Source organism: Salvelinus namaycush, chromosome 27, assembly GCF_016432855.1.
Source record: "Salvelinus namaycush isolate Seneca chromosome 27, SaNama_1.0, whole genome shotgun sequence".
Taxonomy (NCBI): Eukaryota; Metazoa; Chordata; class Actinopteri; order Salmoniformes; family Salmonidae; genus Salvelinus; species Salvelinus namaycush.
The window spans coordinates 29,557,476-29,571,663 of record NC_052333.1 but is presented as its reverse complement, the minus strand read 5'-3'; the positions used below and the strand labels follow the sequence as shown (position 1 = coordinate 29,571,663).

Sequence of the window (14,188 nt, the reverse complement as noted above, 5' to 3'; positions counted from 1 at the left end):
GGTTGACTGTGCTCTCTTTACAAAACAAGAAAAAAATCATAATACCCAATATCCAGGCAAATATGCCATGCTTGTATACACAGTTCTGTACCATTCCTTGTAATAATGACCATTTCGTACATACAGGAACATCGCTAAGTGACAGTGTGGGAAGAGTATACAGAGGGCTATTTCTCCAGCGTTGCTTCAGCATCCAAAAGACTGCCTCCTGCCTTGTCTATGGTGCCAGACAGGTAAATACTGTACGTACCAACATTATTCATAGGTCAAGTCATAGTCATATAAATCAGTTTGTTTATCCATGTGTAATCATGTATACTTTGGTCAATTAAGTTAGTCAGGGCATCATCATGTGTTCCCTCTGAGTCTATCATTGTGTGTGTTATATACACACACAACTAAAGTAACTAAATTGAATGTTATTAAAATCACACAGAGAAAGGAAGAAGGCCTACCACAATCGTGCCAATCTCTTCAAGGCATTCATGATATTGCAGTGAATATGCTGTCAAGTGACACATCTTGGTGTCATCGGCTGTGAACAAGACCATTACAACTTTGGTAAAATGAGTAGAGTGAAAGTGAATGAATTGAGAAAATATGTTGTGAGGAGGTGACGCAGCCTGTGCTTGAAATCCAATGACCAAATACTGTGGTATTCTGCTTACCTAAAATGGGGAAGTTACAGTGGTGGAAAAAGTCCCCCATTTTCCTACTTGAGTAAAAAGGTACCTTAATAGAAAATGACTCAAGTAAACGTGTAAGTACTACCTGAATAAAACTCCAAAAGTATTTACTTAAGTATCAAAAGTAAATATAGTTGCTCAAATATACTTAATAATCAAAAGTAAAACTATAAATCATTTCAAATACCTTATATTAAGCAAACCAGATGACAGCACAATGAAAAAAATATTACGGATAGCCAGCGGCACACTCCAACACTCAGACATAATTTACTAAAAAAGCATTTATGTTTAGTGAGTCCGCCAGATCAGAGGTAGTAGGGGTGACCAAGGATGTTCTCTTGATAAATGAGCGAATTGGACAATTTTCCTGTTAAGCATTCAAAATGTAACGAGTACTTCAGGGTGTCAAGGAAAATGTATGGAGTAAAAAGTACATTCTTTAAGAATGTAGTGAAGTAAAAGTAGTCAAAAATAGAAATAGTAAGGTAAAGTACAGATACCCCCCAAAACTACTTAAGTAGTACATTAAAGTATTTTTACTGAAGTACTTCACACCACTGTGGAAGTTGTCATGCAAAAATTCCTCTTTCTGACTTTAGTCTTGGACTATGTTAGCCATATTTTGAGGTTAAAAGGACAGTCAAAGAGCAGGGACATCACATAGTCAATATATTTTGCATTACCCAGGAAGAATGTACAGTAGGTATGTGTATTGTAATTGATTTATCCTTTTGATTTTGAGTGGACATTGGAAGGCCCTTTTTTCAATGTCATTCAAATGTAGTAACCATTGATGTATGTAATACCTCAATTTATATCCTGAGGCTAAAAGTGGATGACATTTGATATTTCACTTTAAAAATGGAAATGACGCTGATCGAAGCTGATCGTAAATGACGGAACAGAAGGAAATGATGGAGGTGGAGATTAAGGTGTAAATAAATGGCAACAAAAATTGGATCGGGCCCAGAACACACACCTTATCTGCTGACACAGATCTCACATTGTGCAATCAGACCATCCTTCGCTCTCTGCTGCTGGGACGATTGGCTATAGAATCCATTCACCGGGGTTGTGTATAGAAGGGCAAAGCATGACAAAATGTTTTGCAATGGAAAACAAAAATCTTTGTTCTATTTTACAGTAAATACTGCTACTTTTTGTCAAATGTTTTTTCTCAACTGAACATGACCCTGGTTTTACAGTACAGTTGGTTCTTATACAATAACATGGTAAACAGCCAATATGGCTGCACTGAGTTGTGTAACAGATATGCATACTCTTACAGTGTAGCATACTTTATACTTACAGCTTAACCCGGGTTCTCAATGTTGTCCAAATGTTTACAGTTTGAAGACTCTGAGTTCACAAGTTGAGGATCAACTGCAATAAAACAAATGGCATTTTCACCAGCCGTACCTATGAAGGTTCCTCATAAACCTTCCAGACTTCATGTAAACCTCGTTTTACAGGCTTTTTATTTAATTGGTCAGTTTGTCATCCAAATTAGGGCAATGCACATGTGTGTGTAATCAAATAACGGTTAAGTACCTGAGAAAGGTCTTCTCCGGAGTCACCAATGGAATCAAATATAGTTGTGGACACAAATGTGTTTTTGCAATAGGAAAGTCTGTTGGGCATACTTGAGGAATGATTTGTTCATTATCCTATGCCAAATAATTGTTTCCATTTACATCAGCACTTTTGAAAATAAATACAGCGAAAGATTGTTTAAAAGTGTTTTATGGAAAATGCCAATAAAGGCACTTAGCACAGTCATACTGTGTGGAACTTCAAATGGTGAGGCATTGCCATGAAATTGGTATTGTTTTTGGCACAAACAAACACCCAATAAAACAATTTGTCTATTTGTGTTGTTGATGGATTTGTGTGATCTATCGTTTTAACTATTGCCTTTGAAATGGAAGACTCATCCTGCACAAACAGACAATGCAATGACAACTTGTTGTTCTGCATTGCATTGCACGTTAATTAAAATGACCCCCAAAGCACCAATTAAAATAAAGACCTCTGGGACATTGTCAGAGATTAATTACAATGAACAGACCATCTAAGAAGAGGGTACAGTATGCCGCTGGTAATCCGTAAACTAGTCAGTGTCTAACAACCCATGAGTTTTGCAAAGGAAGAAAACCCACAGCTCAGGTGAGGCTCATGAAAAACTCTGGGTCAAATGTACGGGTATGTACAACTGCTGCCTAGTGTTGACCTTTTTCTGCTGTCTGCAGGTGTGGCCCACTGTGAGGATGCAGCCCAAGTATAGCAGCCTGGGCAACATCAGTTACTTCACCCAGATGGACCAGAGAGCTGTGAAAGTCTTCCTGTCAAGGGTCAGCTGAAGAAGACATCCACGTGGAACTTTCAAAAGGTAGAAGTTTTGCATATGGGTGAACAATTATTTTTCTAATGTACAGTACCAGTCAAAAGTTTGGACACACCTACTCATTTAAGGGTTTTTCTTAATTTTACTATCTCCTACATTGTAGAATAATAGTGAAGACATTAAAAAACTGTGAAATAACATATATGGAATCATGTAGTAACCAAAAAAAGTACATTTTACATTTGAGAATCTTCAAAGTAGCCACCCTTTGCCTTGATGACAGCTTTTCACACTCTTGGCATTCTCTCAACCAGCTTCATGAGGAATGCTTTTCCAAAAGTCTTGAAGGAGTTCCCACATATGCTGAGCACATGTTGGCTGCTTTTCCCAGCGGTCCAACTCATCCCAAACCATCTCAATTTGGTTGAGGTCAGGTGATTGTGGAGGGCAGTTCATCTGATGCAGCACTCCATCACTCTCCTTGGTCAGATAGCCCTTACACAGCCTGGAGGTCATTGTCCTGTTGAAAAACTAATGATAGTCCATCTAAGCACAGACTAGATGGGATGGCGTATCGCTGCAGAATGCTGTGGTAGCCATGCTGGTTAAGTGTGCCTTGAATTATAAATAAATCAGACAGTCTCACCAGCAAAGCAACCCCACACCATCACACCTCCTCCTCCATGAATCACGGTGGGAACCACACATGCGGAGATCATCCGTTCACCTACTCTGCGTCTCACAAAGACACAGCGGTTGGAACCAAAAATCTCAAATTTGGACTCATCAGACAAAAGGACAGATTTCCACCAGTCTAATGTCCATTGCTTGTGTTTCTTGGCCCAAGCAAGTATTTTGTTCTTATTGGTGTCCTTTAGTAGTGGTTTCTTTGCAGCAATTTGACCATGAAGGCCTGATTCACGCAGTCTCCTCTGAACAGTTGATGTTGAGATGTCTGTTACTTGAACTCTGTGAAACATTCATTTGGCGTGCAATCTGAGGTGCAGTTAACACTAATGAACTTATCCTCTGCAGCAGAGGTAACTCTGGGTCTTCCTTTTCTGTGGCGGTCCTCATGAGAGCCAGTTTCATCATAGCGCTTGATGGTTTTTGCAACTGCACTTGAAGAAACTTTCAAAGTTCTTGACATTTTCAGGATTCACTGACCTTCATGTCTTACAGTAATGATGGACTGTCATTTCTTTTTGCTTATTTGAGCTGTTCTTGCCATAATATTGTTAATAATATGGACTCTTTTACCAAATAGGGCTAACTTCTGTAAACCATCCCTACCTTGTCACAACACAACGGATTGGCTCAAACGCATTAAGAGGGAAAGAAATTCCACAAATTAAATGCATTCCAGTTGACTACCTCATGAAGCTGGTTGAGAGAATGCCAAGAGTGTGCAAAGCTGTCATCAAGGCAAAGGGTGCCTACTTCGAAGAATCTCAAATATAACATGTATTTTGATTTGTTTAACACTTTTTTGCTTACTACATGATTCCATATGTGCTATTTCATATTTGTGATGTCTTCACTATTCTACAATGTAGAAAATAGTAAAAAATTAAGAAACCCCCCAAAATGAGTAGGTGTGTCCAAACTTTTGACTGGTACTGTATGTCTTTCAGGTTTGGTAAGTACAAAAAATGTAATACAAAAACTAACTGTAATCAGTTACATTACCAGCTAAAATATTGCAATCAGATTAAAGATACTTTGAAAAACTAGATGATTACTTCTTGGATTACTTTTAAATACAGAAATTATGTTAGTGAAAAAATATATATACACATTATGACACCAATCTGTTTTGTTAATGACATTCAAGTTAGCATTGAAAAAAAGTGCAAGTTCAAGTTTGTTCCACCTAAGGAAATCTGAGCACCTGTTAGAGACCACTATGATGACACACCAAATGCGTTTGATGGTTACATTTTGTCTTCTTCTAATGCTTCTTAAGGATAAAGTAAGCCAAAAGTAACTGAAAGTAATCAGTGTGTTAACTGAGTCTGGGTAATCCAAAAGTTACTTTACTGATTACAGTTTTGGACAGGTAACTACTAACTAACATGTTACATTTAGAAAGTAACCTCACCATGTCACGCCCTGACCTTAGAGAGCCTTTTTATGTCTCTATTTGGTTTGGTCAGGGTGTGATTTGGGGTGGCATTCTATGTTTTTGTTTTCTATGATTTTGTATTTCTATGTTTTGGCTGGGTATGGTTCTCAATCTAAATCTATGTTGTCTCTGATTGGGAACCATACTTAGGTAGCCCTTTTCCCTCCTTTCTTTGTGGGAAGTTAACTTTGTGGCACATAGCCCTTAAGCTTCACGGTTGTTTTGTATTGTTTATTGTTTTTGTCGGCATCATTTCTAAATCAAAGGAATATGTACGCTCAACACGCTGCACTTTGATCTACTTCCTTTGACGGCAGTCACACACCAACCCGGTTTCTAGGCTAATAGCAAATATGCATCAGGAAGCAGGAATATGTTCTTTGGCATTTCCTGGTATCTTATAGTGAGATTTCCTCCAATGAATAGACTAACGAGAACCAGAACCAGACTTTCCTATCAGTGCAATTAATGCATGATTCCATGAATAGCCTACCTACCATCACGTATGGTTCCTGCGTTAGGATAAACGCTGGATGTGTCATCTCAATAGGAAATTACCTTTATATTTCTTTCGATGAATGTTATAGATTGAGCAGAATCCTAAAATAGGTTACAGATATCCACGTCAACACGTTTAATTGATAAGTAAAATAGGTTCCGTTAAAACCAACCGCAGTGACGCCCACGCTCAATGCGCTTGTAGGCGCGCGCTTAAATAGCCGGACTCGTCTCTGGACCAAAGAAAGAAAGCATCCTTTTGAATCCAAGGAGAACTGCATTAGCCTACACAATGATGGTATGTGGAAACATATGTTTAGTCTGTATTGAAAACGGTGTTTTTAGTTCATTGCAATTAACTGAATATGAAATTGTGAACCGAATTCTTTATAAACAAACTGAATGACAACCTGTCTGTTCTTTCTTCACAGCTCTTTTTTACGGTGATGCTAGTCAGTGCTGATGCCAGTATGGCACTTCACGCCCAAACTTTCAAAAAAGATGATCCGTACTCCGGTCGTTCGTTAGTGTGTGATCGCTGTCCATCTGGAACGTACCTCCGCGCGCCCTGCAGTGCCACCCGAAAGAGCGACTGTGCGAAATGTCCCAAAGGGGCATACACAGAATTTTGGAACCACATCTCCATGTGCCTGCGCTGCAGCATGTGCGCCGAGAACCAGGTTGTCAAGCAGGAGTGTTCTCCATCCAACAACTGCGAGTGCGAGTGCAAGGAGGGTTACTACTTCAACAAGAGATACGAAGCATGCATCAAACATAAAGAATGCCCCCCTGGTTATGGAGCGAATACTACAGGTATGACTAAAAAATAGCCAGTTATACGCACGGGAAAAAATAATAGGCCTACGAGAAATGACTATTTCCACTTAAGTCTATGATAACAAAGTGTTTTAATCATAATAGTCGATAGTTCCATATGCATACATTGAATGTTCACATGTCTCAGTATTATTCTGACTGCGTTTGTCTTTGTTTGGATTGTAAAAAGAGAAAAATGGCATTTGGTATCAATACCAAATTTGCTAATTAAGGCGAATTTAAGGAATACTTCAATTATTTTACAGTGCATTCGGAAAGTATTCAGACCCCTTGACTTTTTCCACATTTTGTTATGTTACAGCCTTATTCTAAAATTGATTACATTTTTTTTTTCTTCTCATCAATCTACACACATTACCCCATAATGATGAGCAGAAACAGGTTTAGATATTTTTGCAAAAATAAAAAATAAATATCACATTTACATAAGTATTCTGACCCTTTACTCAGTACTTTGTTGAAGCACCTTTGGCAGCTATTACAGCCTTGAGTCTTCTTGTGTATAATGCTACAAGCTTGGCACACCTGTATTTGGAGTTTCTCCCATTCTTCTCTGCAGATCCTCTCAAGCTCTGTCAGGTTGGATGTGGAGCGTTGCTGCACAGCTATTTTCAGGTCTCTCCAGAGATGTTTGATCGGGTTCAAGTCTGGGCTCTGGCTAAGCCACTCAAGGACATTGAGACTTGTCCCGAAGCCACTCTTGCATTGTCTTGGATATGTGCTTAGGGTCGTTGTCCTGTTGGAAGGTGAACCTTCACCCCCAGTCTGAGGTCCTGAGCGCTCAGGAGCAGGTTTTCATCAAGGATCTCTCTGTACTTTGCTCCGTTCAGCTTTCCCTCGATCCTGAGTAGTGACCCAGTCTCTGCTGCTGAAAACATCCCCATAGCATGATGCTGCCACCACCATGCTTCACCGTAGGGATGGTGCCAGGTTTCCTCCAGACATGACGCTTGGCATTCAGGTCAGAGTTCAATCTTGGGTTCATCAGATCAGAGAATCTTGTTTCTCATGGTCTGAGAGTCCTTTAGGTACCTTTTGTCAAACTCCAAGTGGGCTGTCATGTGTCTTTTACTGAGGAGTGGCTTCCGTCTGGCCAGTCTACCACAAAGGCCTGATTGGTGGAGTGCTGCAGAGATGGTTGTCCTTATGGAAGGTTCGCCCACCTCCACAGAGGAACTCTGGAGCTCTTTGAGTGGCCATCGGGTTCTTGGTCACCTCACTGACCAAGGCCCTTCTCCCCTGATTGCTCAGTTAGGCCTGTCGGCCAGTTCTAGGAAGAGTGTTGGTGGTTCCAAACTTCTTCCATTTAAGAATGATGGCGGCCACTGTGTTCTTGGGGACCTTCAATACTGCAGAAATGTTTTGGTACCCTTCCCCAGATCTGTGCCTCGACACAATCCTGTCTCGGCGCTCTACGGACAATTCTTTCGACCTCATGGCTTGGTTTTTGCTCTGACATGCACTGTCAACTGTGGGACCTTATATAGACAGGTGTGTTTCTTTTAAATAATGTCCAATCAATTGAATTTACCACAGGTGGACTCCAATCAAGTTGTAGAAACATCTCAAGGATGATCAATAGAAACAGGATGCACCTGAGCTCAATTTCAAGTCTCATAGCAAAGGGTCTGAATACTTATGTAAATAAGGTATCTGTTTTTATTGTTAATACATTTGCAAACATTTCTAAAAACCTGTTTTCACTTTGTCATCATGGGGTAGGTATTGTGTGTAGATTGATGAGGAAAATGTTTTATTTAATACATTTTAGAATAAGGTTGTAATGTAACAAAATGTGGAAAAAGTCAAGGGGTCTGCATACTTCCCAAATGCACTGTATGTAGATAGCATTATAGCAGTCTAATGCAACATATGGATAAGTAGTGACTGCAAAACACACTTCGGGTTTGTTAAACTAGCCACTGCAAACAATTAGCAAATATTAGCAATGTTTTATCAATTCCCCATGCAAATCAGTCCCCCCCCCCGTTTAGCATGTATCAAATGCCATAATCAAATCTTAAATGGATTGTGTTCCTCAATGAATTGCTTTAAAATAAATGTTGAGATAAATATTGTGGCATACACATCAAAACATTTCCTCAGGTACACCACAACAAGATACAGAATGTGTGCAGTGTCAACCCGGATTCTATTCTAACGTTTCCTCGGCAAAAGCAATCTGTGTTGCCCACTCAAACTGCGAAGCTGGTGGACTGCGCGTGGTGCTGAAAGGCAGGGGCTGGCACGATACACTGTGTGCCTCATGTGATGACCTCAAAACTCGTGGTAAAACACATTATGAATAACAATATCTATACTGAAAGACTAATCATTTGTGGCCTCAATTGAGTTTAAGTTTCTCAACCATGTTTATTTTTTCTTCAGATGGAGCTGGATATCTGCAGGAAATCCTTCCTGCGTTCTTCACTCAACTTCACCAGAAGATGGGCATTAAGAGAATACGTCGGTTAGCGATGAGGCTGCCACAAGAGGGAGGCAAGAAACCGCTCCGAGGAACAGTCATGAAACTTTCTAGGAGGGGTCTAGGAGACTTTATGAACAGTTGGGACCAAGGTGCAGGGAAAGACCAAGTTAGGAAACTTCCAGAGATGTTAAGGAAGACAGGGGCCCACAATGCAGCAGACAAACTAGAGCTTAAACTGAAATATATAGACCAACAATTCAAACTCTGTGAAGGGTTAGTTGAAGTAGCCTAAAATGGGTTAAAGTAGCCTCTCATCCCCATCTTCTTAATAACATATCTTGACAGGAAAAAGCAAGTTGTCCATTTTAAAATGGTTCGTGGGCTATGCAGTCTAGACCAGGGTTCCCCAATATGTGGCCGTGATTTTATTTGGCCTCCCAAGTCTTCTGAGCAAAAAAAGTAAAAAATTAGGAGAATTATCATAAATCTATATATATATATATATTTATTTTGGGGTCACTTAAATGTCCTTGTTTTTGAAAGAAGCACATTTTTTGTCCATTAAAATAACATCAATTTATCAGAAATACAGTGTAGACATTAATGTTGTAAATGACTATTGTAACTGGAGACGGCTGATTTTTTAAAATGGAATATCTACATAGGCGTACAGAGGTCCATTATCAGCAACCATCACTCCTGTGTTCCAATGGCATGTTGTGTAAGTTAATCCAAGTTTATAATTTTAAAAGGCTGATTGATCATTAGAAAACCCTTTCGCAATTATGTTAGCACAGCTGAAAACTGTTGTTCTGATTTAAAGAAGCAATAAAACCGGCCTTCTGTAGACTAGTTGAGTTTCTGGAGCATCAGCATTTGATTACAGGCTCAAAATGGGCAGAAACAAAGAAATATCTTCTGAAACTCGTCAGTCTATTCTTGTTCTGAGAAATGAAGGCTATTCCATATGAGAAATTGCCATGAAACCTAAGATCTCGTACAATGCTGTGTACTACTCCCTTCGCAGAACAGCGCAAACTGGTTCTAACCAGAATAGAAAGAGGAGTGGGAGGCCCCGGTGCACAACTGAGCAAGAGGACAAGTACATTAGCGTTTGAGAACAGACACCTCACAGATCCTCAACTGGCAGCTTCATTAAATAGTACCCGCAAAACACCAGTCTCAACGTCAACAGTGAAGAGGCGACTCTGGGATGCTGGCCTTCTAGGCGGAGTTGCAAAGAAAAAGCCATATCTCAATCTGGCCAATAAAAAGAAAAGATTAAGATGGGCAAAAGAACACAGACACTGGACATAGGAACTCTGCCTAGAAGGCCAGCATCCTGGAGTCGCCTCTTCACTCTTCCCAGAAGAGTAGAGGCTGTTATAGCAGCAAAAGGGGGACCAACTCCATATTAATGCCCATGATTTTGGAATTAGATGTTCAACAAGCAGGTGTCGACATACTTTTGGTCATGTAGTGTATGTTCCCAAGTATTCATATGCATAAATAGAGGCATGTAAGATCATATCCTAATGTAATCAAGGTTTGAAAGTATTCTGTTTTTGTCAAATACTATATCTGTTTGGGATTCTTGTGGTCATTTTGCAGTTTACAAATGATTTCTAACTATCCCAAAAAAACATTCCTTACCCCAGCATACTGGGGACTATCCGGCAGAATAACAACAACAAAAAGGAGCATTCTGTTTCTGCGTAAATTTGATAGATTTATTGACGGAACAAACCAGCCTTTTCGTTTAAACTGGGCTGAAGCGCATTTGGGTATACCTTTATTTATATGTAACTGGGGACTCCTGATCTAGACCTATCGTTCATTGATTGCATGTTTCTACTGACCTCTGTGGCAGTCAATGATTACACATTCAAACACACACATCATGTTGGCGTTTTGTGATTTTGTTGCATTTTAAGAAAGATTAAAAAAAAGGCACACTTTATAGATATAGAAAATTCAATTGTTGCAGAATGAAAATGTGTATTTAACTTCTAATATATGGACTGTTACATAATATTTAAATGAAATATACAACATTCTAATAGTATAGCATGAAGTCTTGAAATGCTTTTTGCAATAAAAGGTTATTCTTGCTTAAACGTCCTTTTCATGTAATTGTTCATGTGAGACACAAGCACTTTTGTCTACTCTTACATAAACGTCTCTCTACACTTCAAAGTAGCTATATTGTTTTTCTACATGACATAGATACACTTTACAGTACACGTTTCTGATCTGCTAGTGTCATTTCTCATGGAGTCTTACCCTTGGAATGTGTAGTCAATTCAAACAATTCAACATACACAAATGGATTGGGAAGAGTTGAAATGATTATTTCAGCTGAAGGTTTTCAATTTAATAACGCTGGCATTGACATGAGCACAGTGCTTTCTCCACTCAAATAACAAACTCTCCATTTACACAAACAATCCGCAATCAAATAATCCAGTCAATAACCCAAACTGTTAATACAGTATTATCTAGGTTATCACTTCTTCCTAGGCTACAGACAATAACCCGAGCTATAGGCTTACAGAGGTTAGCTTCTTCTAAACGTTCAAGTTTTAAAGAACAGCTCCTCCATGTTCGTCACCGAGTGCACAGTGACCACCTAGCAAATAAATACTCAACACAGTGTTGTAGTATTTGCTTAGTCATCACCTGTTCATCACCTGTTCATCAGGTACCTTTCCGTTTTATCAGGCTTCATCACGACCACTTTTTGTGTGATAGACCACATACAGTACATACCAATCCTTTTAAGGTAGTACACCACATGTTCACCAGTCATGGTCATCATCACTGACAGTGCACAATGTTATCCATGTTACACAGACATGTATTTGGCAATATCAGTGACGCTAACTGACAGTGCTTGACAACATTCTCTTCTTATGAGCGAATAAGGGAGTGTGCGTTACGCAGGTACTGTATCACAACACCGGCCTTTATTTAAGGTAGTAGGCCTGCACATGCTGTCTCATGCACATGTACACACAGAGCAAAGCAATGAGGCCTTTTATTGGGTAGAAGGAAAAAGGAAATGTCCCCAGAGACAGTGAAGCTCCTATTTCCTTTTTCCTTCTACCCATAAAAAGGTCTCATTGCTTTGCTCTGTGTGTACATGTGCATGAGACAGCATGTGCAGGCCTACTACCTTAAATAAAGGCCGGTGAACAGTGAAACTGGATTATCCACTGCTGAGAAGTGTCAAAGAGGCTAAAGTGTTCATTAAATATAACAAAACAAGAGCATCTGTGGACCTGGAGCAAGGGTACGCAAATATTATTTGAGAAGCTCCGGTCACGCACATTTCCTAGATGGGTAAGTTCCGGATGGATATTGTCATTTATCGGCGTAGTAACAAACCTCCACCTCACAACCCATGCGACCCCAAACTGTTCCCAACCCTCTTGTTCGCTTGTTTTAAAGCTAATTCACTGCAATTCTACACATTTTACCATGGGGCGGAGAGAAAACATTGCAGTTTTATAGCTAATCTGCTGCAATTCTACACATTTTGCCATGTCTTATGTGCGTTCATATGATACTTGAGTGACCTAACAAAATCAAATGTGGGCCCCCAGGGGTTGAGGCCCCTGGCCATGATAACTACAAGATTTAGATAGCTGGTTAGCCTAACTAACATGGCCTAGTGATCAACTGGAAATGTCTGACCGGTTATAAATAGCTCTCTATAAATATCTTTCTCAAATCTCTCTCTCAAGTCTCTCCTCTCCCAGAGGACTGAGCCCTAGGACCTTGCCTCAGGACTATCTGGCCTGATGACTCCTGGCTGTCCCCAGTCCACCTGGTCGTGCTGCTGATCCAGTTTCTGCTGTTTTGCCTACGGCTATAGAACCCTGACCTGTTCATCAGACCTGCTACCTTGTCCTGGACCTGCTGTTCGACCCTCTCTCTCTCTTTCTCCCTCCCTGTCTCACCTGCTGTCTTGACCTCTGAATGCTCAGCTATGAAAAGTCAAGTGACATTTACTCCTGAGGTGCAGACCTGTTGCACCCTCTACAACCACTGTGATTATTATTTGACCCTGCTGATCATCTATGAATCTTTGAACATCTTAAAGAACGATCTGGCCTCAACGGCCATGTACTCATATAATCTCCACCTGGCACAGCCAGAAGAGGACTGGGCTCCCCTCAGAGCCTGGTCCCTCTCTAGGTTTAGGAAGATTAGAGAGGCGGATCAGTAGCCGGAAGGTTCAAGCCCAGTGCCGGTCGATAAAAGTGAGAACTGAACTGGTAACTGGAGGGCTTCTGGTCTATGCTCCCAAGTACTATTCACTGCCATTCACCTAAGTTCTTATAACGTCCCAAATACCCTCTAGGCCATTTTCATAGCTCTGGAGGGCCGATGCCACTCGTTCCATAGTCAATACGTCCATGAAGTCCCTTAACCAAATGTCCATGCTGAAGCACTACGGTTTACACACTTTCCAGTATTGTCCAGTTGACTGATAAGAAGGCCAATGCAATAAAGTCAAGGCGTCTGAATACTTTCCGAATGCACTGTAAGTGTAGTGTATCATGCAAAGTGTTCTATTTTGCATTTTGTTAACATAGCTATTACATAGCCTAGCGCAGTTCTGTTTTATCAGTTCTGTGCTGTTCTTGTTCTGAAAACAGACACCGCACGAAGCCAACCATGCATTTGTTTAGTAAATATTTGATGCAGATGTTTTTACTATATGTACAGAGACAGTACAGTACGACATGAATGCTGCTGACACAAAAGCATTTTACCTGAATGGGGTTGTCTGGTTTCTCAACATGATCTCATGAGACCAGGCTGGGTTTTCCCAGCGCATACCTGACAGAGCATTCAGTCTATGCAAATTACTTCGCAAAAGTTAATTTGACTAGAGGTGCATGCTGAGTAGATGTAACTTCAAAAATAGAAACCACCCTAATAAACAAAACATTTTACCAACGTACACCAGAAATGTGATCTAAATATATTAACTCACCTGCTGCCCATAAAAAACACAAACCATACCCTTCTACGCAAATTGAAGAGTTTGCCTGGCTTTGATTACTTAGAAATTACCATTCTATGAAACCATTGAAAAAACTCTGTGCTTTTATCATCTATTTCTAATGAGTTCCACAATTTCTTCTTTTTATATGAAACATTGTGTTGAAAATCCCAAAACGGTTTGAATAGTCAACTTACACACAGCTCTGACACACACCCTTACCCCACCAGACATGCCACCAGGGGTCATTTCA

The 14,188-nt window shown here is 40.1% G+C and overlaps 1 protein-coding gene across 1 annotated transcript; it reads left to right on the top strand.

The window, feature by feature from the left end:
• The first annotated feature begins 2,778 nt into the window (after positions 1 to 2,778).
• LOC120022331 (tumor necrosis factor receptor superfamily member 6B-like) lies at positions 2,779 to 9,213 on the top strand. The gene is made up of 5 exons (XM_038966226.1): positions 2,779 to 2,787; positions 2,939 to 3,040; positions 6,088 to 6,469; positions 8,600 to 8,782; positions 8,882 to 9,213. Exons 1-5 carry the CDS (start codon positions 2,779 to 2,781, stop codon positions 9,211 to 9,213), a joined length of 1,008 nt encoding a protein of 335 aa, XP_038822154.1.
• Positions 9,214 to 14,188: the final 4,975 nt, after the last annotated feature.

Excerpts from the sequence above, each read along its gene's own strand:
- LOC120022331 (XM_038966226.1), top strand. Across the intron at positions 3,041-6,087 it reads TGAAAGTCTTCCTGTCAAGG|CTCTTTTTTACGGTGATGCT; the intron begins GTCAGCTGAAGA and ends CTTTCTTCACAG. Across the intron at positions 6,470-8,599 it reads TTATGGAGCGAATACTACAG|GTACACCACAACAAGATACA; the intron begins GTATGACTAAAA and ends ACATTTCCTCAG.